This window comes from Tupaia chinensis, unplaced genomic scaffold (assembly GCF_000334495.1).
Source record: "Tupaia chinensis unplaced genomic scaffold, TupChi_1.0 Scaffold000100_1, whole genome shotgun sequence".
NCBI classification, from domain to species: domain Eukaryota; kingdom Metazoa; phylum Chordata; class Mammalia; order Scandentia; family Tupaiidae; genus Tupaia; species Tupaia belangeri.
Window position 1 is genome coordinate 1,249,548 of NW_006159564.1, and position 23,703 is coordinate 1,273,250.

The 23,703-nt window shown below is 41.4% G+C and overlaps 1 protein-coding gene across 1 annotated transcript in view; it reads left to right on the forward strand.

Moving 5' to 3' along the window:
• LNP1 (leukemia NUP98 fusion partner 1) overlaps positions 1-20,264 on the forward strand; it is a 27,110-nt gene extending 6,846 nt beyond the window's left edge. The window contains exons 2-3 of the mRNA XM_006143556.2: positions 12,693-12,926; positions 20,099-20,264. Coding sequence (XP_006143618.1) covers positions 12,693-12,926; positions 20,099-20,245 — 381 coding nt within the window. The 3' untranslated portion in view covers positions 20,246-20,264. The remainder of the gene's footprint in view (positions 1-12,692; positions 12,927-20,098) is intronic.
• Positions 20,265-23,703: the final 3,439 nt, after the last annotated feature.

The following is a 23,703-nucleotide window of genomic DNA, read 5'->3' on the forward strand; positions in this document are numbered from 1 at the left end:
ACAGACAGAGACATAGAGACAGAAAGTGAGAAATCACCCCCCAGGGGGGATGGTCACGCCGCAATACCTTCTCCTCCATTCTCCTCTCAGGACCTTGGGCATGGACGCACATGCGCCTGGCATGAGTTTTAAGCCACCGGGTCCAGCACGCCAACCCGCGGTGGACTACGTGGGAGTCCAGCGACATAGCCATTATGCTAACTGCTGGTTCCCAGAATGTTTTTGTCTTTTTTTCCCATGTGAAAGATAACCTTGTTGGGTATAGTATCCTTGGTTGAAATTGTTTTTCACTTAACACTTTGAATATATTTTCCTATCCTTTCCTTGCTTGCATTGTTTCCTATGAGAGGTCCGATGTTTGCATGATGGAATATCCTTTGAAAGTAACTTGATATTTCTCTCTTCCTAAATTTAGTATCTTGTCTCTGTCTGTGGTTTTAGCCAATCTGGCTATGATGTGCCTAGGAGAAGATCTTCTTGGGTTGACTCTATTTGGGATCCTTTGTATTTCTTGGGTCTGGATATTTGAGGGCTTCTCTAGGTTTGAAAAGTTTTCTTCCAGGATCTCATGGAATAGATTATCAATGCCCTTATAGGTCAACTTCTGGGATACCTATGATTTCAATGTTCAGGTGTTTAATGGTTTCTAATTTTACTCATATGCTATTCTCATTTCTTTGGCTTATTTTCTCAGTCTTTTTGGTGAATTTTTCTAGGTCAGAGGTTCTGTCTTCTGCATCTGAGATTTGATCTTCTGTATGATCTAATCTGCTCTTAATACTTTCAAGGGAGGTTTGATTTCTTGTATTACAGCCTTCAGCTCTAACAATTCCATTTGATTCTTTTTTATGATGCGTATTTCCTCTTTCAGATCATGCAAGAACTTCCTCACCTCCTGGAACTCATTGTCTCTTTTCTCCTGCATCTTCTGGAGTTCATTTTCTCTCTTCTGTTGCATCTGTGTTAGCTTTGTCACTATGAATATTTAAAATTCTTTATCTGACATTTCCAAGAGTCTGTTGTATTGTCTGTAGAAGATGAGGAGTTATTCTTTTCCCTTAAGGGAGATATATTTTCTTGGTTCCTCATATTTCTTGTGCCTCTGTGGTGGTTTCTGGTCATGTGATGGATTATACAATTTTTCCTAGTTTTTAGAGTGAAAGCTGAGCATTCAGAGGCATGCAGGAGGAGGTGACCTGCAATCTCTAATGGTACCATTTCTCTCTCTTTGTGCAGCAGATTCAGTGGAAATTGAGGATGAATTTGACCTGAAAAGTATTCAGGTATTTGGCTATTGTGCACCTAGGCCTGTCTAGAAACTCAGTGTGTGGAGGCTGAAGAGAGAAGTGAGAAATGTAAACAAAACAAAACAAACAAAAACAAGAAAAAAATTAAGAAAAAAATGAAAATTGTTCAGAACTCAGATATAGATGGCTGATGATTGGTTCGTCCTATGGAGGTAGGAAGAAAGGCATGAATTAGCAAGGTGGAAGAGCAATTGAGAGCTAAGAAGTTTAAAAATTTTTAAAAAAATGAAAGAGAAAGAGAGAGAGATGGAGAAAGAGAGAACAAATAGGGTGCTTTATCCTGGATCCTGGCTAGATCTGGGGGACAGGAGGGTAAAGTCTGGGCAGAAAGTCTTCAGTGGTCCTAATCTTGCAGTCTCATTGCAGCTGTTGGCTACAGGGGTAAGATGGAGCATGGCCATTTTAGGGGATTTCTCACAAACCTGGGGAGAAAACGAGTACCATGGAGTTTCATAACTGACAGTTGCTTCTTGTATTTCATATCATTTATTTGTGTTTAATTTTAATGGGAAGTAATGCCTTAATCCAATGGAATGAAACTAACAATAGAATTGCAGGCATCAGTGGCAAACTCTATGGGGAGCTTTCAGTATAATGTCCTTTGGACTCTTCTCTCTTTTACTAGATGCTAAGGTGCAGAGAGGTTGCAAGAAGGTGGCAAAGTAAAGCAGGTAAGAATGAGGGCTCCTAGGGGCCAGCAGCTGGCGTAATGGCTATGTCGCTGGACTCCCATGTAGTTGACAGCGGTTCAAGTCCTGGACCTGGCGTGTGTGCATGTGTGACCAAGATCCTGAGAGGAGAAGGGACTGTGGTGTGGCCAGTCCCCCTGGAAAGTGTTTTCTTGCTTTCTGTCTCTCTCTTTCTGGTGAGCACATGTGCCCTATAGTAAAAAATTAAAAAAAAAAAAAAAAAAGAAAAGAAAAGAAAAGAAAAGAAAAAAGAATGAGGGCTCTCAGTAAAAGAAAAGAAAAGAAAAAAAAAAAAGAATGAGGGCTTTCAGGCTAGCCCTGCAGCCAGGTGGTTAAGGAAGTTGGATCCTACATGGCCAATGGTATGGTGTGAGTCTCGGTCCTCTTGGCTTGGAAACGCACACAATCCTGAAAGGATGGAGAAATGGAGGGAGAACTGTGACATGACCATGCCCCACATGGGTTCTCAGGCAAATAAAAGAGTGTGGGCTGGCAGGTGATGTGGTGGCTAAGTTGCTGGACTCCCACATGACTGACAACTGTTCAAGCCCTGGATTTGGCAGCTTGTTTTGTTCCTCTCCTCTCTTTCTCTTCTCTTTTTCTCTCTGGTCAAATTGAAGAAGAAGAAATAAAATTAAATAAGTTTTTTTTTTTTTGAGAGGTTTTTGCTATAGGGCATTTGTGTTTGCCAGAAAGACAGAAAGACAGAGAAACAGAACATGAGAAATCACCCCCCGGGTGGATAGCCACGCCACAATCCCTTCTCCTCCATTCTCATCTCAGGATCGTGGGCATGCACACACATATGCCCGGCATGAGTTCAAGCCCTGGCTGGACCCAGGGGCTTGAACTGCAGTCGACTACATGGGAGTCCAGAGACATAGCCATTATTCCAGCTGCTGGTCCCAAATAAGTAACTCAAAAATAAATAAATAAATAAATAAATAAATAAATAAATAAGAGTGTGAGCTCTGGAGCGAGCTTCTCAGAACCCTTTGTTTACTACCAGCAGAAGTACAAGTAAGTTATTTAAACTTCCTCTGCTTCAAATTCCCCACGTCAGAGTTTGGGTAAATGGGATTCATGGTAACAGCATATGCAGGGACTTCAAAAAGTTCATGGTAAATGGAATGAGAGTACGAGTTTATTTTGGTGCAAAAAATTTTTTTGAAATCCATACACAGTTTTTTCATAACATCATTTCCATGAGCTTTTTGAAGGCCTCTATGTATTTCCTAAGAGTGTTTTGAAGGTTACACGTGTAATGTATATGGGAGCCGACACTACCTGGTCTCATGGTTCAGAAGTGTGGACACTTGGAGTTATCCTTCCAGGTGCTTGCAGTTAGTTGCCACAAAAAGTTCCAGAGGTGCTTATTTTGTTCTTCCTCCAGTGTTTTTAGTATTTCTCTTTTATGTTACAGTGGAAAGGTAGTTGGTAGTTTTATGCTGAAGATTGGCATATGGCATATATGTTTGATATTAACTGAATACTTGTGGCACCCCTCAATTCATATGTGGAACCCCTAATCCCCAGTGTGATTGTATTTGGAGATGGGGCTTTGGGAGGTAATTAGGGTTAGATGAGTTCAGGGTGTTGGAATCCTGGTCTGACAGGATTAATGCCCTTATAAGAAGACACACCAGCGAGCTTGCTCAGTCTCCCTCTCACCATCCACGTGCACAAAGAAGTCATCCCGTGAGGACATGGTAAGGGAAGGCTGGCTGCGAGTCAGGAAGAGAGCCCCCACCAGGGACCGAAGCAGCCATAGCTTTGATGTGGACTTCCCGGTACATTTCGTGTTTAAGCAGTTACTTAGTCTATAGCATTTTCTAACACAGCCTGAGCTGACAAAAATGTGTTCATGACAAGAATCATAATCCCCCGAATGAAGAGCTACTGGGGAAAGCCTTACCACACAAGACTGAAGTGAATGTCACTGGGATATGATCTCTGTGGCATGTGGTTCAGATGGGCTTGCTGGGGCTACTTCTACTTCTTCATGAATGAGACAAGTTCTTGCTTTGTCCCTTAGGAGGAGATTCCAAGTGCTGGACTCTCCTAAACTCTAAGGAATTTCTTCTTATGCTCTCTTTTGTTGAACTACTTTATGGCTTATGATAAGGTCTTGGTGACAGTTTTGCCTTGATTTATTGTGTAACAGTGTGGTAGAGCAGGGTCTGTTCATTTTCTTGTTTAAATAAATATTTTACTGATCAATTAAAAATATCCTTTAATTTCCTTGAAGGCTGTCTAGTGTGTGGTATTGAGTTTATCTTTATTATTTCAGAAAGAGCTACCATTTTACCCGTTGAACTCTCCAATGCCTGTTTTTCTTGATACTGTTTCCATATATAGCTAGTCCACTTATTCACAACCCTCTGGGCTCTGATGATACCGTTAGACACTGTTATAAAATACTCGCCACATAAAATATTTTTAGACTAATTCCTAAAGACCTAGAAATTATTTTGTAATAAAATTTGGTTAGAACTGATACATTATTAAAAGTCACATTTACAGGGAGTTTCATGAAGAAATAGAATAAAATTGTTGCTGCTTTTGATGATAAAAGGTTTAGGATTGCTAATCCAGGAGTGATTTGTCACATACTCAGACATGTCACATTAACTCTCCAATAAAATCACTTGCCACATAAGATAGGCATGTCACTTAACCTCACTAAGATTCATTTTCCTCATCTGTAAAAGGGGAATAATCACTCCCTTGTAGAATTTGTTCTGAGATCAAGGATCCAGGACCTGGTCCCCAGAATGCCTGGTGCATACTGTGAGAGACTCAGCGTGGGTTTGATTGTCCCAGTACCCTGGTGGGTCTTTGCTTCCTTTCTCCCTTCCTCCCTCTTTTCATTCTCTCCTTCCTTCCAATGTTCTAGAGGATGTATTTGGTCACTGGAGAGAGACAAAAAGGGAGAGAGTAGAAAAAGTAGTGTGATGGTTAGAGAGGCTGGATCCCACATGACCAATTGCAGTTCGGATCCTAGGCTTGAGAAACGTGCCAAGTGTGTATGTGTGTGCCAAAAACCCTGAGAGGAGAAGAGCAGAAGGGATTGTGGTGTGGCCATCCTCCTAGGAGGTGATTTCTCACTTTCCTTCTGTCTCCCTCTCTCTCTCCAGTGAGCGCAAGTACCCTATAGCAAAAATTTTAAAAAAGAAAGAAAGAAAACAAAAGGAAAGAAAAGCTGTCTCCATGGCAAATGGTCACATTGCAATCCCTTCTCTAGTTCTTCTTTCTTCAGGATTGTGATCATGCACACATGTATGCCAACTGTGTTTTTCTTTTTCTTTCCTTTCTTTTTTTACAAAAGAATTATTTACTTAATTTTATTTATTATTATCATTATTTTAAAATTTGCTATAGGGCATGTGTACATGCCACAGAGAGACAGAGAGAGAGAGAGGGAAAGAAAGCAAGTTACCAGATCTGAGACCCAAACCCCCATAGAGGAGTACAACGCCTTCACCACCAGGCCACCTGCTGGCCCCTCCCACCATGTTTTGCAAGCTGATTGAGTCTCGAACTTGAACAGCATACTTAGCCATGTGGGATCCAGCTGTCTTCACCACCACACCACTGGCTGGCCTGCCAGCACCTAAACCTTTCACCTCATTGTATCTTACCTCACTGTTAACCATTTACCGGTAGGCAGGAGGGAAACAACTGAGGGATGATTGCAATTAAAGCCAAAATAAAGAACATCAAGTAAATCCTTGAGATGAAGACATTACATAATCAAATTTTCAAGGATGATTGCAATTAAAGTCAAAATAAAGAACATTAAGTAAACACTTGAGATGAAGATATTACATAACCAGTCTTTCCTTTTTAAGTTTATTGGCACCTTATAAATAAATAAAAACAAATCTTTAAAATAAACCTTTAAAAAGAAATCCTTTTTCTTTCTATTTTTTGCTATCGATGTGTGAGCTTGCCATAGACAGAGAGAGGGAGAGACAGAGAAAGAGAGGGAAAATGAGAAATCACCCACTAGAGGGGTTGGCCATACCACAGTCCCTTCTCCATTCTCCTCTTGGGATATCAGGCATGCACACACAGGAACATTTTCAGATCTGGGCCATGTGGGAGCCTGATGCCTTAACCTCCATGTCACCTGCTGGCCCTAAAGTCTCCATTTTTTAAAATTGGTTTTCTTTCTTTTTAAAGTTTATTAATGACTTTCTATGTGAGAGAAAGATACAGAGAGACACCCCAATAAGGTCTGCATAATTGGCATGCTCAGGGAGGCCCTGGGACGCAAACCCAGGCTATTTCTCATGCGAATCCAGTTATACTACCACTGTGCACCACCTGGTTACCTTTCCAGTGCAGCCTTAGGTTCAAAACAGGGCTGAGCAGAAGACAGAAATTCCTCATCTATTGGGACCAGCAGTTGGAGTAATGGCTATGTCACTGGACTCCCATGTAGCCAATCGCGGTTCGAGTCCTGGACCTGGTGGCTTAAACTCATGCCAGGCACGTGTGCGTGTGTGCCCAAGATCCTGAGAGAAGAATAGAGGAGAAGGGATTGCGGCGTGGCCATCCCCCAGGGGATGATTTCTCACTTTCTGTCTCTCTCTGTCTTTCTGGTGAGCATACGTGTCCTATAGCAAAAACCTCTCCAAAAGAAAAAAGAAAGAAACTTCTCATCTATGCTGTTACTTCACACACACGGCTCCCCCATCACCAGCAGTCCTGACCAGGGTAGTTAGTGAGCCCACATTGGCACATCACCATCCCCCAGAGTCCACAGTTGACACTGGGGTTCACTCGAGGTGTGCATTCTGTAGGTTTGGACAAGTGTAGAACAGCATGCATCATCATTAGAGCAGCACATGGAATAGTGTCCCTGTCCCCCAAACCGATTTCTTTATACACGAGAACCTATGATTTGGAGTCAGAGAATGCGTAGAAGTTTGCTTTGACAGAGACGGGTTCTGGGATCACAGTGAGCAGCTGTGCTTGTAGAGCACTCTCCTGTTGTGAGAACTGACGCCCTGGCAGGCGCTGCACTGACAGCGCTGCCCACTGCACACGGCAGCCTGCGAGTCCAAGGCGAATGTGTTTTCTTACAGTGTGGAGGCTGGGCATGCGAGATCAGGCTTTCTTCTGAGACCTCTCTCTTCTGATGGCAGACGGTCACCTCCTCACTGTGTCCACGTGTGGTCTTTCCCGTGTAAGCAGTCACCTCCAGTGTCCCCCCTGTGTCCATGTCTCCACTTCTAAATCCCAAGTCAGGATGGATTAGGGCTCACCTTAACAGCCTTGCTTTACCTTCATCATGTCTTTAATGACCCTATCACCAAATATAGTCACATTCTGAGCTACCAAGGTCAGGGCTTCCACATGTGAGTCTGGAAGATGGCATAGAATTCAGCCCATAGCAACTGAATGGCTGGATCTAAGAAAGGGACTTTGGGGACCAGCAGTTGGCATAATGGCTATATCGCTGGACTCCCATGTAGCTGAATGCAGTTCAAGTCCTGGAACCAGTGGCTTAAATTCACATTGGGCATGTGTGCATGCGTGCTCAAGGTCCCGAGAGAAGAATGGAGGAGATGGGATTGCAGCGTGGCCATGCCCCTGGGGGGTGATTTTTCACTTTCTGTCTCTGTCTTTCTGACAAGCACACACACCCTATAGCAAAAACCTCTCTGAAAATAAATAAATAAATAAATAAATAAATAAAGTCCTATATGTCCATCCCTTAAAAAGAGAGAGAGAAAGGGACTTTTATATAAATATCTACGCACCCAACTCAGGTGCGCCTAAATATGTGAAGGAAAGACTGCTGGAGCTAAAAGGAGACATAGGGAAAAATACTATAATTGTTGGAGATCTCAACACCCCGTTATCTCCTATAGACAGATCTTCTAGACAGAAAATAAATAGAGAGATACAGGACTTAAATGATACTATAAATGGAATGGGCTTGACAGATATCTATAGAACTTTCCACCCTACATCCACAACATATACATTTTTCTCACCCCGACATGGAACCTTTTCAAAGATAGATCATATATTAGGACACAAATCAAGCCTTTACAGATTCAAAGGCATAGAAACTGTACCCAGCATCTTCTCTGACCATGATGGAATTAAACTCAAGATTAATTTCAAGAAACAACCCCGAAAACACACGAACACATGGAAACTGAACAACCTACTTCTGAATGACTTCTTCACTACTGAAGAAATTAAGGCTGAAATAAACAAATTTATGGAAACAAATGATAATGAGGACACAAGTGTCCAGAACCTATGGGACACAGCAAAAGCAGTCATAAGAGGGAAATTCATAGCAATTAGTGCACATAAGAAAAGGATGGAAAGATGGCAAGTAGATAACTTATCATCATGCCTCAGAGAACTGGAAAAACAACAACAAACGAACCCCCAAAATGCCAGGCGAAAAGAAATAATAAAGGTTCGAGCAGAAATAAATGAAATAGAAAATAAACGAACCATACAGAAAATAAATGAAAGCAAAAGCTGGTTCTTTGAAAAGATCAACAAGATTGATACTCCATTGGCTAGACTGATCAAGAAGAAGAAAGAAAGAAACCAGATTAATCAAATATGTGATGAAACAGGCAATATTACCACGGACATAGCAGAAATACATAATATCATTAGAGGATACTATGAGCGACTTTACGCCAACAAACAAGATAACCTGGAGGAGATGGACAAATTCCTGGATGCATATAAACTACCAAGATTGGATCAGGAAGACATAGAGAATCTGAATAGACCTATAACAAGCCAGGAGATTGAATCAGTAATTAATAATCTCCCAACAAAGAAAAGCCCAGGCCCAGATGGCTTCACTTGTGAATTCTACAAAACTTTCAAGGAAGAATTAACCCCTATCTTACTAAAATTATTTCTAAAGATTCAAAAGGAAGGAAACCTTCCAAATTCATTTTATGAAGCCTCCATCATCCTCATCCCCAAAACAGATAAGGATATGACAAAAAAGGAAAACTACAGACCAATATCATTGATGAATATAGATGCGAAAATTCTCAACAAGATACTCGCAAATCGTATCCAACAACATATAACAAAGATCATTCATCACGACCAGGTAGGCTTTATACCAGGGATGCAAGGGTGGTTCAATATACGCAAGACCATAAATGTAATACACCACATTAACAGAAAGAAAGATAAAAACCATATGATCATCTCAATTGATGCGGAGAAAGCGTTTGATAAAATACAACATCCTTTTATGATTAAGACTCTCAGTAAGATTGGTATAGAAGGGTCATTTCTGAACACAATAAAAGCAATCTATGAAAAACCTACAGCTAATATTATACTGAATGGGGAAAAGCTGAAAGCTTTTCCTCTGAAAACAGGTACTAGGCAAGGCTGCCCACTTTCTCCACTGCTCTTTAATATAGTACTGGAAGTCTTAGCTATTGCAATCAGAGAAGAGAACAGTATTAAAGGCATTCGAATAGGCAAAGAAGAGTTGAAAATATCTTTATTTGCAGATGACATGATGGTATACTTAGAAGACCCAAAGGTATCCATGAAAAAACTGCTTGAAGTAATAAGTGAATACAGTAAGGTGGCAGGATACAAAATCAATATCCAAAAATCTATAGCATTTCTATTTATGAACAACAAGTTGAATGAAGCAGAGCTGAAGAAAGGAATCCCTTTCACCGTAGCCACAAGATGTATAAGATATCTAGGGATAAACCTAACTAAGAAAGTCAAAGACCTTTATAAAGAAAACTACGAGAATCTTAAAAAAGACATTGAAAGTGACATAAAAAAGTGGAAGGACATCCCATGCTCCTGGATTGGTAGAATTAACATAATCAAAATGGCAATTCTACCCAAATTAATCTACATGTTTAATGCAATTCCAATCAAAATACCAGAGATATTCTTCAGAGATCTAGAAAAGACAATTATAGAATTTGTCTGGAACCATAAAAGACCTCGTATTGCAAAAGCAATCCTGCGTAAGAAGAATGGAGTAGGAGGCATATCACTCCCTGATCCCAAGATATACTATAAAGCTGTGGTCATCAAAACAGCATGGTATTGGCATAAAAACAGACATGTGGACCAATGGAAGAGAATAGAGACCCCAGAAATAACTCCCAAAGCTTATAGCCAACTGATCTTTGACAAAGGATATCAGTCAATCCATTGGGAAAAGGAAAACCTCTTTAGTAAATGGTGCTGGAAAAACTGGGTATCCACCTGCAGAAAGATGAAACTGAACCCCCATCTTTCACCATTAACAACAGTCAACTCAAAATGGATCAAAGATCTGAACCTAAGACCTCAGACAATAAAACTACTTGTGGAAAATGCTGGGGAAACTCTGGGAGACATTGGAGTAGGCAAAGACTTCTTAAATAAGACTCCCAAAGCACAGGCAATAATCCCTAAAATAGACAAGTGGGACTATATTAGACTAAGAAGTTTCTGCACAGCAAAGGACACAGTAACAAGTGTGAACCGACAACCCTCAGAATGGGAAAATATTTTTGTTAAATATGCCTCAGACAAGGGACTGATAACGAGAATACATAGGGAACTCAAGTGCCTTATGCGAAAAAAAATGATTAACCCGATTAAAAGATGGGAAAGTGAGCTGAACAAAAGTCTCTCTAAGGAAGACATACGAACAGCCAAAAAGCATATGAGGAAATGCTCAACATCCCTCATCATAAGGGAGATGCAGATAAAAACCACAATGAGATACCACCTAACCCCTGTCAGAATGGCAAAGATTAAGAATATAAAAAGTGATAAGTGTTGGCGGGGATGTGGTGAAAAGGGAACCCTCCTACACTGTTGGTGGGAATGTAAACTAGTTCAACCACTGTGGAGAACAATATGGAGGTTCCTCAAAGATCTACAAATAGAACTACCATTTGATCCAGCAATCCCACTTCTGGGTATTTACCCAAAAGACAGGAGAACGCTCAGTCAGAAAAGTGCTTGCACATCCATGTTTATTGCAGCATTATTCACAATTGCCAAGACATGGAACCAACCTAAATGTCCACAAACTGATGAATGGATTGGAAAAGTGTGGTATATATACTCTATGGAATACTACTCAGCCATAAAAAATAACAAGACCCTGGAATTTGATAGAAAATGGTCAGATATGGAGGATCTATTGCTGAGTGAAGCAAGCCAGGCTATGAAAGAAAGATATTGTATGTATCCACTCAATATATACCGACTATCCGCACTCTATAATAGAGAGCAAAAATTCGGAGGACATAAAAACAGTGAAGGTACTTAATGAGAATAGGACAGTGTGGAATGGGGTAAGTGAAGAGAAGAGGATAGAGAAAGATAGCAAGTGAACAATAGAGAGACAGGACATTAGTGAGAAACAGGGGTTATCAACTGTTGATGATGACATGTATAGTATTCTCAACTGGATTGGTCTGAGAAGTATTTCATGATGGGCAAAGTATTTTTACAAGCAAAACGAGAAATAGCAATTGACTGTTTTATAAAAATAATTAGAATAATAAAAATAATGATTGGGGAAAACAGAAAAGATATGGAATGTTGAAGTGGGGAGATTAATGTCTCTGTATTGACTGACATGCATGGCATTCCCTTTTGAAAAAACAAAGTAATACACTGTAAAGTTATATGTAATCCAATGTAATATAAAGAAGATTATGATGATAATAAAAATAAAACAAACAAACAAAAATATCTAAGAATTTCAACAGTTTTGAGCTCATAGAAGGAAATGAGGGGAAAAAAAAAAACCCTAAATCACAGTGGCAGAAAGATCAAAAGGAGAATAAGAGAGAGTGGTGTCAGAAGGCCAGGAAATGGTGTCCCCAAGAGCAACTGGGAACAACGGAGTTGAATGGTGCTGAATAATTAAGATGAATACCAAAGGGTGCCCAGTTTGGCATCAAGAAGCCAGTATCCTGATCAATTGTGAGTGCGAAAACTTGCTTGGAGTGGGTTGAGAAGCGAGAGGAGTTGAAAGAACACGTGTTATAATTCTTTAAAGAAGTTTGGCTTCTCTAAACGCTGTGTTGCTCATTTTCCACCTGTGATTTCAACATTGACGTCCTTATGTGACCCCTATGGCTGTATGTGTGTGAGACTAACTTATTATTCAAGATATTTATCTACTTCTTTACAAGATAAGGATTAAAAATCACTAAAATCAGGCAAATTTTAATTTTTTTCATGTACTATTTACTAATGCTGCTTTTGATCATGTCAGCTTCATTTTCATCTAAGTTCATTTTTTCCCTTATGACTTATTCCCTTGCTCTTGTGTCAAGAAATTTTTCTCCTTACAGAAATTATGTAACTTTTCATCTTTGTTATTTGAACATTTTTGATTCCATTAAAAATATCTTTAAAAAACACTGCAAATTAATTTTTCTGTATCAATTTAAGGTTTGGAGTACTTCATTTTACTGTCTTAATGGTGGGCAAGCAAGCAATAAAGCTAGTCTTGAAAGTTTTTCTTAGTGTTTTAACCAATTGCCTCCACAGCCTAATGGTAGCAGAAAGGTCTGATTGATCAAAAAGAAAAACTTACAGTTTGGCATGAGATCTGTTTGGTTCGCAGTTCATAGACATTTTGCCTCTGTGTGACTCTCGTGCAGTCCCTTGTATTGTAAAATCCGTCATTCTGTGTTCCCAGTTCCCAGTGCTTCCCAGTGTCACATCGTCAGACCATCTTCCTAGGAGACATTCTCATGAAGACCAGGCATTCCGAAGCCATACTCACGTGCGAAATCACAGAAAGCACTCTGGGGATGGGTCGGGCAAGGAGCCTCTGGAAACCAAAGGAAGATCCCATTCCAAAATTCAGGAATTTTCAGAGTCCTTTGAACAGCAACTGTGCCTCAGGAGGAGCAAACGCTCTGCCTCTTTGGTACGTAACAGAGCTATGGAATATTTATGCCATTCTTTATACACGTTTTAGTTCATGATAGAATGTGTACACATAGAGAAAGAAAGACAGAGATAGAGAGAGAGAGAGAGAGAGAGAGAGAGAGCGAGCATGCGAGCATGCTCCACAGGGCTTGGTCATGCATGATCAACTCCCTTCTGTCCTCCATCCATCCTGCGAGGACCCTGCTTCCAGGATGACTGGGTGGGGATGCAAATTGTGGCTGCCATGTGGCTTTCAGCTCTACAGTCCAGTCAACCACCAATTGCGATGGGGGCTCGGCCTATTTATGCCATTTTAGAAAAGAAAACCCAAAGAGTTTGTCCTCCTCAAATGTGAGGAGAAAAAATCGAATTTCTCATTCTTTTTCAGGTTGGTAATGGCATCTTTGAAAAATGACACTCAGTTTAAGATAACACAGATAAATAATTTTTTTTTGGCTGGGGACGGGGGTGGTGTCACAGGGTTCATGTGCTTGTCAGATACAGAGAACAGGAGAGGGAAAGGGAGGGGAAGAAAGCAACTCCAGTAGGGCGTGATCACACCGCAATTCTTTCTCCTCCGTTGTGCCATCTTGTCAGAATGTGGGGCTTCCATGCACACGTGTGTGGCATGTTTCTCAGCCTCCTGGGGCTGTGATTTGAACCTTACAGTCAGCCGTACATGATCTGGCTTCCTTAATCACCAGGCCACAGAGCTGGCCAAAATTTTAAAAATACATATACATTTCTTTTGAAGACATTTGGTACAGGAAGAACTACTGGAGGCCCATCAGGGGATGATTTTTTTTTTTTTTTAACCAAGGTCGTCTAGGCCTTTGAGCTTGCATTTGGCAACCTTATAAATAATTATGACTCATTCTCCTTTCACTGTTTAAAGAGAAGAAAAACTAACTTAGTCCTCCTCTGCTTTCCTATTTAATCCATTAGCAAATGGACTATGACAGTGCTGTATTTTATTTTAAAAATACGTACAGAAGGAACCTTCTGGCCACTCCAGCAAGCACCCAGGGAAGGGGAGGTCCAGAAGCTCACAGGGGTCTCACGTGAGTCTAAGTAAAGCACGAGGAAGGGACGGGCATGAAGTGGGGAAAATAACAGAAACCCCAGGAATGGTGCCAAACTTCAATACATACAATCATTAACCAGACATCAATTAATCTGAGGGTAGTTTTTCAACTCTGTGATACGCTCAATGACCTTGAGCAAAATACATATTTTTTTTTGGTGGGTCTTTGGATTTTTGTTTCATTTTACCAAACACGGATAATAATATGTTGCTGCTGTGTAGAAGGCGAACAAAATAACTGAACCTAAGTGTATTAACTCCTGGTTCTTGACCTAGACCCTGCGAGTACACAGGCGAACACTAGGGTGTCCCTGCTTCTCTGTCCTTCTGGGCCAGCGCTCTCTACCTAGCAGCCTGGCTGTCAGGACTGTCACTGCATCTTCTCCCGGCTTTTGCACTTACGATTCACGTTCAGTAAGCTGCTCTTTCCACCGTATCATAAAAGGAGTAAGGATGGGAGATTAGCAAAAAGCCATCACTTTCTATGATAGACCTTATCAAAAATTGCTATTTGTTCGTGTAGTGCTCGTTTTGATATAATTTCAGACTTAGAGAAGTGTTGCAAGAATGGTGCAAAGAATCCCCATAACCTTTCGCCTAGATTCTCTCCGAATGTTAGCATGTTCTATTTACCCACACCCTCTCTCTCCTTCCCAGCCCCAAAGGCACAAAAACACTCTCCTACATAAGCACAATTCAGTAATGAAACTTGGGAAAATAACACAGATCCTGTCTATAAACCTGTGGTTAGCTACTTGTCTCGGTAACATTCTTTATAGAGAAATTCCAGTGTTGCAACCAGTGTTCACGTCCTTGTCTTTTTTATTCTGGAACGGTTTCTGTCTTTCCTTATCTTTCATGACATTGGCATTTTCTTTTTTTAAAAGAATTATTTATTATTTAATTTTTAATTTATCATTCATTTATTTGGATTCGACCACACACATACACACACACACACACAGAGAGAGAGAGAGAGAGAGAGAGAGAGAGAGAAAGGGAGAGAGAGAGAGGCAGAAAGTGAGAAAGCAAGTCACCAAGTCCAGGACTTGAACCGTGGTTGGCCATGTGGGAGTATCCAGTGCCTTGACTACCACGCCACCTGCTGGTCCCAACATTGGCATTTTCTAAAGGGCACAGGTCAGTTGTTTTTCAGAATGAACTTCAATTTGGGTTTATCTCTTATTTTATCGTGATTAGATTCCAACTGTAAACTTTTGCCAAGAATAAAACAGAAAATGAAACAGTTCCTGCTTTAAAACTGACAAGTTGGTCCAGCCTCGGAGGCACAATCCTTAGTGTACTACTGCAATGCTGGAAGCCATGGCTGACCACTGGTTTGGATCCTTGGGTTGGCCTGAAAACATGTTAGGTATATGTACTGTGCCCAAGATCTTGAGGAACTGGAGAGCTGGGTAGAGGGGACAACAATGTGACAAGGCCCAATCAAGGGTGCATTCTCTCTTGAATATACACAAGTTCTCTATCAAAGCAAACAAACCAACCCCACTGGGCTGGCCCTGTAATGCAGCGGTTAGGTGCTGTGCATAGAAAGTCAGAACACATACGGTCCATCGCAGTTCCAATTTCAGCCCTGATGGCTTGAAAAACACACCCGGCAAGTGTGTATGTGTGTGTGTGTGTGTGTGTTCAAAATGCTGATGGGATGGAGAAACGGAGGAAGAAGGATTGGAGTATAGCCACATCCCACTGGGGGTCCTCTCTCTCTTTCTCTTTCTCTGACTAGTGCACATGGTTATAGCAAATTAAAATTTAAAGAAAAGATAGGGTGTTAAGTCAATTTAAAAAAGTAATCTTAATAATTTTTATTGACTATGGTGGCTTCAGAAAAAAAGTCATATAACCCATAATCTTATATATTTGTTTATATAAAATCTATTTCCTAATATTATTGAAGCATAGATTGTAAAAGTGAATACAAAGTTGGTTTGCTTAAAGTCAGCAGAACAAACAATGAAGCTGAGACAAGTTAAGAGAATAAGTATCTTCATATTATCTCTAAACTATAAATTATGGCTGTGCCACTCATTCCCCAAGTTCTTTCTTTGGAATCTCAAGACAATCAGCACAGCATTTTCAATTTAAAGAAATATTTTATTTAACTTTATTTATGACTATTATTCTTATTTTTCAGTTTGATCAGACAGAGAGAGAGAGAGAGAGAGAGAGAGGGAAAGTGAGAGAGCAAGCTGCCAGGTCCAGGACTTGAACCACCTCACAGTCAGCCATGTGGGAATCCAGAGTCTTTAACCACCACACCCTCTGCCAGTCCCTCAGCTTTTGTTTTTATAAAGAGAGATTTTTGCTATATAGTGTGTGTGTGCTCACTGGAGAGACAGAGAGATAGGAAGTGAGAAATCATCGCCCCCACCCCCACCCCACCCTGGGCGGGGGATGGCCATGCTACAATCCCTTCTCCTCCATTCTCTTCTCAGGGTTTTGGGCATGTGAGCACACCCAGTGTGAATTTTAAGCCACCAGGTCCAGGACTCAAACCATAGTTAACTATGTCAGAGTCCAGGGGTATAACCACTACACCATCTACTGGTCCCCATTTTCAACTTTTTTTGACTTAAGAATATTTTTGGTTATATATAGTAACTAGAAGCCTGTTAGGAATTTATAAAATCATTTAAAATGCTGTACATAATATAACAACTAATTTTACATTGAATATTATAGTTTAAATTAGTTTTTCAAAAGCATATAATAAAATATATTTTAATATGTAAAAAGTTAAATATTCAGAACATATACAAATACTTTGAAATGTTTCCAAAACTAACTGCATTAAAAAGTGGTACTGACCATCACCCATAGTCCTTTGTCCCACTGTCGACCCATCATTTATTTTTTTTAATAAACAATAAAGACTGGAAGTGTTAGATTGGTCCCTGAATGGCCTTTAGGTAATTTTCCCACTAGAAAATAAGTAGTGTGAGGAAAGACATTAAGGAGAAAAATAGCAGTAAGACATTTATGGGGCACAGAAATGGATTGTTACCTGTTCATGATAACGTGTAGTATCCTCAACTGGACAGGTGTGAAGTGTATTCATGCTGGGAAAATTTACTTTTCAAGCTAAGTGATGTATAGTAATTGAATGTATAAAATAAATTAAAATTTAAAAATTAAAAAAAAAAAGGAAAGGAAATAAGAAGATGATTGCAGCGACCTTTGGCCAGAGTCCTCCAGTCAGAGCCCTCCCTTACTGGGAGCTGACACCCACAGATGGACGATAAGGTCACAGTGGCAAGTAAGCTAATCAAAGTATGCCATTCTTATGACCCTACTCTTCCACTCATCCCATATAAATACATCATGTCTCCTTGGTGGGGTGGGCTGAAGCACCTCTCATTTCAGATCCCCCCTCCCACCCCGACCCCTGAGGTTCTCTTTCTCTCAATAAACTTTCCTTTTTCTACTGGGGGAAAAAAGTGTGAGAGCCAGTACATGGAATAGTGAAGGTGGGTGGATCCAACATGGCCGACATGGCCGACTGTGCTGCATATAGATGCTGGGTGTGTGTGCGTGGGAGCATGCCCGAAATCCCAAAAGGAAAGAGAAATGGAAGATAAGGGATTGCAGCCCATCTCCAGTGTGTGTGGGGGTGCTTTCTCACTTTCCCCCTCTCTTTCTATTTCTCTCTAGCAAGTGTATGTGCCCTCTGGCAAAAACTTAAAAAGAAGTGTGATTTGTCAAATGTTGTACTATATGGCCTTTCATCTTTTGTTTAGGACCACACGTGGATTTTAAATTGACATATTTTAGCATCACAACCAGCTAGAGACTGCTTTTGTAGCCTAATCCTGAACAAGGAATTCAGATTCTTTTATACTTATACACTCAATTAGCTTGTTTTGATCATTTTCACATGTGTTTTCTAAGTGATGAAAGAAAAAATATATTTCAGATCATTATTTACAAGGATTTCTCAGATAGTCTTTATTCTCAATAAGGGAAAAGTCTAGCTGGAAATATTTCTCACTATATTTTCTCTTTCATATACTTTTTTTTCTTTCTTCAAAGATAGAGCCCGTGCAGGTCATGAGAGAGAGAGAGAGAGAGAGGGATAGAGAGAGAGGGAGAGAGAGATAAAGGGAAAGAAAAGTGAGCACCCTTCACAAGGTCTAGTCATGCCAAGATCCCCCTCCTCCAGTTCCCCAGCTCCTCAGTTTGGGACAGTTGTGCACAAACTTCGTGTTTGAGGTTGCCTGGGCCAGGGGTTTGATCCCCTTGGTCGCCATGTGACTTTCTGCACTGGAGTTCGGTGTGCTGCCACCTCTACCACCACAGCTGGGTCTCCTTTTAATACTGTTTTGATAATATTAGAGACATGCATGGTTGCTAAATATGAATTTTGATCAGATAAATATAAATGATGATCTAACAAAAATTATTTGGAGGTATGTTTATAGAGTTAATACTTTCTAAAGTTTCTCTTAACTTGTATCATAGCTTTATTGTTTGTTTTGCTTAAATTTAATTTTATTTCAAAAAAATTTAAATAAACTTTTTTTTAATTGCCAAAGATATGTGTTAGAGAGAGAAAGAGAACACACCTCCCAATGGGGTTTGTTTATACCACAATCTTTTTCCCTCCTTTCCTCCTTCTCATTAGGCTTTTGGGCACGCATATACACACACACCCCTGGAGAGTTTTTTAAGCTGCCGGAGCTGGGATTTGAACCATGGTTGGCCATGTGGGATACAGTTCCTAATGCATAGTGCTTAACCACTGCACTATGGGGTCATCCTCTGTTCTGCTTCCTGACTTGGATCAATGGGCCATTATGGATAGAAATGAAACAACTCAGATATAAAAACAATCTAACACTGTAGTGTTGCTGCGTCCCTGACACCTCTGCAGTAAACAGACTCCTTTAAAACTCTCAACTTGCAGGGTGGAGTCATGACCTTGCTCCTGTGACCACCCCTCACCTCTGCATGTGCTCATTTGATAGGCACTCAGGGACTCCCCAAAGTTTCTGCTTCAAGTAGTGGGGGAGGGATGATTTTACTTGTTTGTCTTTAAGAAAAGAATTAAAATAATTATTGTCACCACATTTATCAATATCACTGTGTGGTCAGTCATTTCTTTGAAAGGCATGCTGACTAAAGAAACTAAAAACGCGGCCCTCCCCCGAGACTTCCTGCCCTATCACCTTGTGCATGGGTACCATTGCACTTATCGCTACTGTCATTTTCTCATTTCTTTTTAGGCCTAGTCATTGATGCTCTGTCTCCTTCCTCCTAGGAGTAATATTTAGGAAGCAGGGTCTCTATTTGGTGCAGTGTCTCTTGCTCCTGGAACAGTATATGTCCAATAAATCAGCAAATAAATGAAACCTGGAGAACCTTGTCAGGGGATGTTAATCTGGTTGGTTGTGATCCCTTTACACTTCATTCTTCACACAGCCTTCACATTAAAATTCAGAGATCCTAACAGAAAGGTTAGGATCATTCCATGCTATCTCACCTGCCACTTCCCTTTCCAAGGCACCGAGACTGTTAATGCATTTCACATCCAGGTCCCTCTGTACCTCTGAGGCAGTCCTGAGCCCGTTGAGCTTCCTTCCCAGACCTGCCGATGCCCAGCTCCTTCCCACAGCTCTGTGATGAGGTGACTCTCAGGCCTCTCTGTTCCTTTTCTTTTTTGCTGTAGGGCACATGTACTCATCAGAGAGAGAGAAAAAGAGAGACAGTGAGAAATCAGCCCCCTGGGGGGATGGCCACAATCAATCCCTTCTCCTCCAGTGTCCTCTTGGGGTTTGGGGCATGTGTGCACATGTGCTGGGTGTTTGCAAGCTGGCAGTCAGGGACTCAAACCTTGCACTCTGCCACGTGGACTCCAACTGCCTTCAGCTCCTCGTCACCCATTGGTCTCCTCCTTTCCTTTCCTTTATAAGGAAAGCTTGTAGCAATGCATGGAGGTTTATGCGATCTCATTACTAGAAACTAAGACGCGGAAGCTGCCGCACACCAGGGCTTCCTTTGTGCCTGCCTGTTAGGCGTGCTGGCAGCTGATGGTCCATTTCTGCCCTTTTCTGACCCTTCTCTTTCAGGGACCTGAGAGCAGAAAGGAGAGGAATGAAAGAGAACGCCTGAGGGTGGAGACCAGACCCCGCAAGAAAGCGGAGGACAGAAGGAGCTCTGGGAAAGAACACAGAGAGGCCTATGTGGCGCCCCTGTTTGAAAAAGGGTCCAAATAGGACTGTTTCCACCTCAGCTGCTGCCGGTTCTTCTGAGCCCAGTCGCCCTTCAGGATGTCGGAGTGGCGGCTGTAAAAGATGCCGCTGATGCTGAGTGACCAGGTGGGCGGCTGGTACCAGGCTCTTCAGGAAAGCTCGCATCACACCCTCACTTCTTCTGGTGTCTTAGCTGACAGTGTAATCTGCTTTGTTACCCTTTTATGGAAATAAAGAATAACAGGTATTTTAATAGAATAAAGTAAGTTTTGGAAATGCGAAACAAGATATTTAAAGAGCCACCCACATATTTTCACCAACCCTGCTTCCACATCAGTCTCTCAAATCATCTTAAATAAAAGTCATTGGTGTGACACTAAGTTCGTTTCTTTATTGGAAGTAATTGCGTGAGTATGTCTAATGGCCATCACTTAATGAGAGCTGGAATTTAACATGCCAAGTGCTATGCTGACTGTTTTACTGCATTACCTAAACTAATCCTCACCGGTCTGAGGTAGGACTCTATGGGTCAGGGTTCTCTAGAAGGACAGAACTGACATCTCTTTCTCACACACACACACACCCCGTGGGGATACTTACTGAGAAATACGCTGGCAGGCATACCTAGTTGGTATAACCTACTACACACCTAGACTATATGGTATGGTTGTTATAACCTTTATTGATTTTAGTTGGCTATAGGGTGTGTGGACTCACCTATAGAGAGATGGGGGCGGGGGGGGGGAGTTAGTGAGAAAGCACTCTCCAGGGGCGATGGCCACGCTGCGATCCCTTCTTCATTCTCCTCTCAGGATTTGGGGCATGCACACACATCCATCCAGCTTGTTTTTCAAGCACTGGGTCTGGGATTCGAACCACACAGTAAGCCTGTGGGATCCAGCTACTTCCCACCACGCCACTGGCTGGCTCAAGCTTGTTACAATTATAGGACCGCCTTTGTAAATGCAGTTCGTTGCTGACTGAAATACTATCATTCAGGGAATGACCCTACGCGGTATATGAAGGGATTTACTAGGGGAGTTGGATGATTTTGGAGGCTGGAAGTCCCACGGGAGGCTGTCTGCAGGCTGCAGAGCTAGGGAACCTGGTGGTGGTGTGTAATCTAAGTCTGAGGGCTCAGAAGGGAAACTGCTGGTATCACTCTCAGCCAGAGGCTGGGCTAGAGGAGTGGGGAGTGTGAGGAGGTAAGGGTTCTGGGCTTGGGGAGGCGTGATCCATTAGAGCAAGTGCTTGAATCCAAAGGTTGGAGACCCTGTAGTTCCCATGTTCAAAGGCAGAAGAAAGGTGTCTCCACTCCAGAAAAGAGAGAGCAAATTTGTCTTTTCTGTCTTTATATATATTTTTTGTCCACTTGGGCCCTCAGCTGACTAGATGGTGCCCACCCACACTGGGTGAGGGCAGATCTTCCCTACTCAGTTCACTGATGCAAATGCCGGTGTCTTCTGTAAACACCCACACAGACACACTCAGAAATAGTGCTTTCCCAAGGAGCTGCGGCTCCCTTAACGCAGTCAGGTTGTCACCTAACAGTATCTCAGACCTATCCTTCTCTTCATCTTCAGGTTGCGACTGAAGTTTGCCAGAGTTCTGTAGCTTGCTGGTGTGGCAGCACAGTGAGGGCCAGAGTTTAGTTTATTCCATTATTATTATTATTATTATTATTATTATTATTTTAAATGACTTATTTATTTAAATTTATTTATTCATTTATTTATTTTAATAGGACGAGAGAGAGAGAGAGAGAAAGTGAGAAAGCAAGCTACCCGATCTGGGACTCAAACTGGGATCTGGGACTCAAACTGCCCTTGGCCATGTGGGAGTGTCCAGCACCTTAACCACCGTGCCACCGTGCTGGTCCCCAAGGCTAGTTTATTCTCATGTCAGAGCTAACTTGAGAGCAGAACCATCCTATTCCTTTTGAAGTGGGTTCTGACTTTGTGTGTGTGTGTGTGTGTGAGCGTGCGTGTGCGTGCACATGTGTGAAAGAGGAGGCATGAATGAGAAAAGCAGGATCAGGGTAAGTCATGGTTTTGATTACTTGGGTGAAGGCTGATTCTCTCGGGTACTTTTATGCTCTGGGTTTTAACTATGTAAGATCATATTCTATCACCATTTTTTTTTCCCCTACAGGAAAAGATACTTGAATTCTCAAATACTCTCCCTGTTTATTCCTCTTCTCTGTCTTAGATCTTTAAATGCCCAAGGGCTAACAGGCTCTCCATTTCGTCAAGAAGTTTGCTTAAACTGCTACTGATAACTAATACTGAGGTTGACTTTGTTCGCAATACACTACCTTTGACATCATAGAAAGAAGAAGAAAAAGGGAAATAAAAAAATGAAAAAAAAAAAAAAAAGAAAAAACAGTGCAGGAAAACTAAAATATCAATGACCTTGACTGGCATACTTTCAGTGTTCGTAGTCTGTATCTTCATCCATTCTAGATGGACTTTTTTCCTTACCAGAGGGTGGATGAACTTGCCAGAGAGAGAGAGAGAGGGAGAAGGAGAAAACATCCTCGCAGTGGGGCAGGGTCATATCATCATCCCTTCTCCTTTTCTCCATGCTGTTGGGATTTGGGGCTCACACACACACATGTCCAACATGTTTTTCAAGTCACCTGAGCTGGGACTCGAACTGTGAGGACCTATGTGGGTTTCAGCTCCTTAGACTGGAACTTTCCTTCAGCCTTTCAAACACATATTATCTTTTCAAAACACGTGTAATGAAAGATGACTTCAAGGCATCACATGAAGAATTTTGCCTGTTAATTGCCACCACTGAGAGAGGAATGGGGCTTGATTGAACTCTTGGTGGCAGAAACCATATCTTAATCGCCTTTGTACTCTTAAAATCCAACAGGTGCCTTGGATGTAGTAGTGGCTTCATATATATATATATAGTTTGAGGGTATGGCTCTAAGCAATGAGGGCCCTAAAACATGAATGAATTTTGCCCATTTTAGGTGAAACACTAAAACATATACTACTTTCTCGGAAAGAAAAATTGTATTTGTAGTTGATATTTCCTCCTAAAAATGGAACAATTTTTGCTGATGGAAGTAGTATCTGGCACTTTGAAATAATGTGGAGGCAGATAGCAAAAACTAACAGCTCCTGGGCCAGTTGGTGATTAAGTGGCTGGATCCAACACGGCCAACTGTGCAGTTTGAATCCCAGAGCCATGGCCTGAAGAATACACTGGGCACGAGTGTGCATGTGTGCGTGTGCGTGCGTGTGTGCTCAAAGTCCCAATAAGAGGGAGAGATGGAAAAGGGATTGTGACCATTCCCCACGAGTGGTGGTTTCTAACTTTCCCTCTCTCTCTGTGTCTCTCTGTGGTAAGTGCACATGCCCTGTGGTAAAAATTAAAACAGCAACAATGAAACAAAAGTGACAGTCCTTTCGAAAAGCCAAGTGTCAGAATTGTGAGCTTACCTCCGTTCAGCATTGTGGTAGCACTCT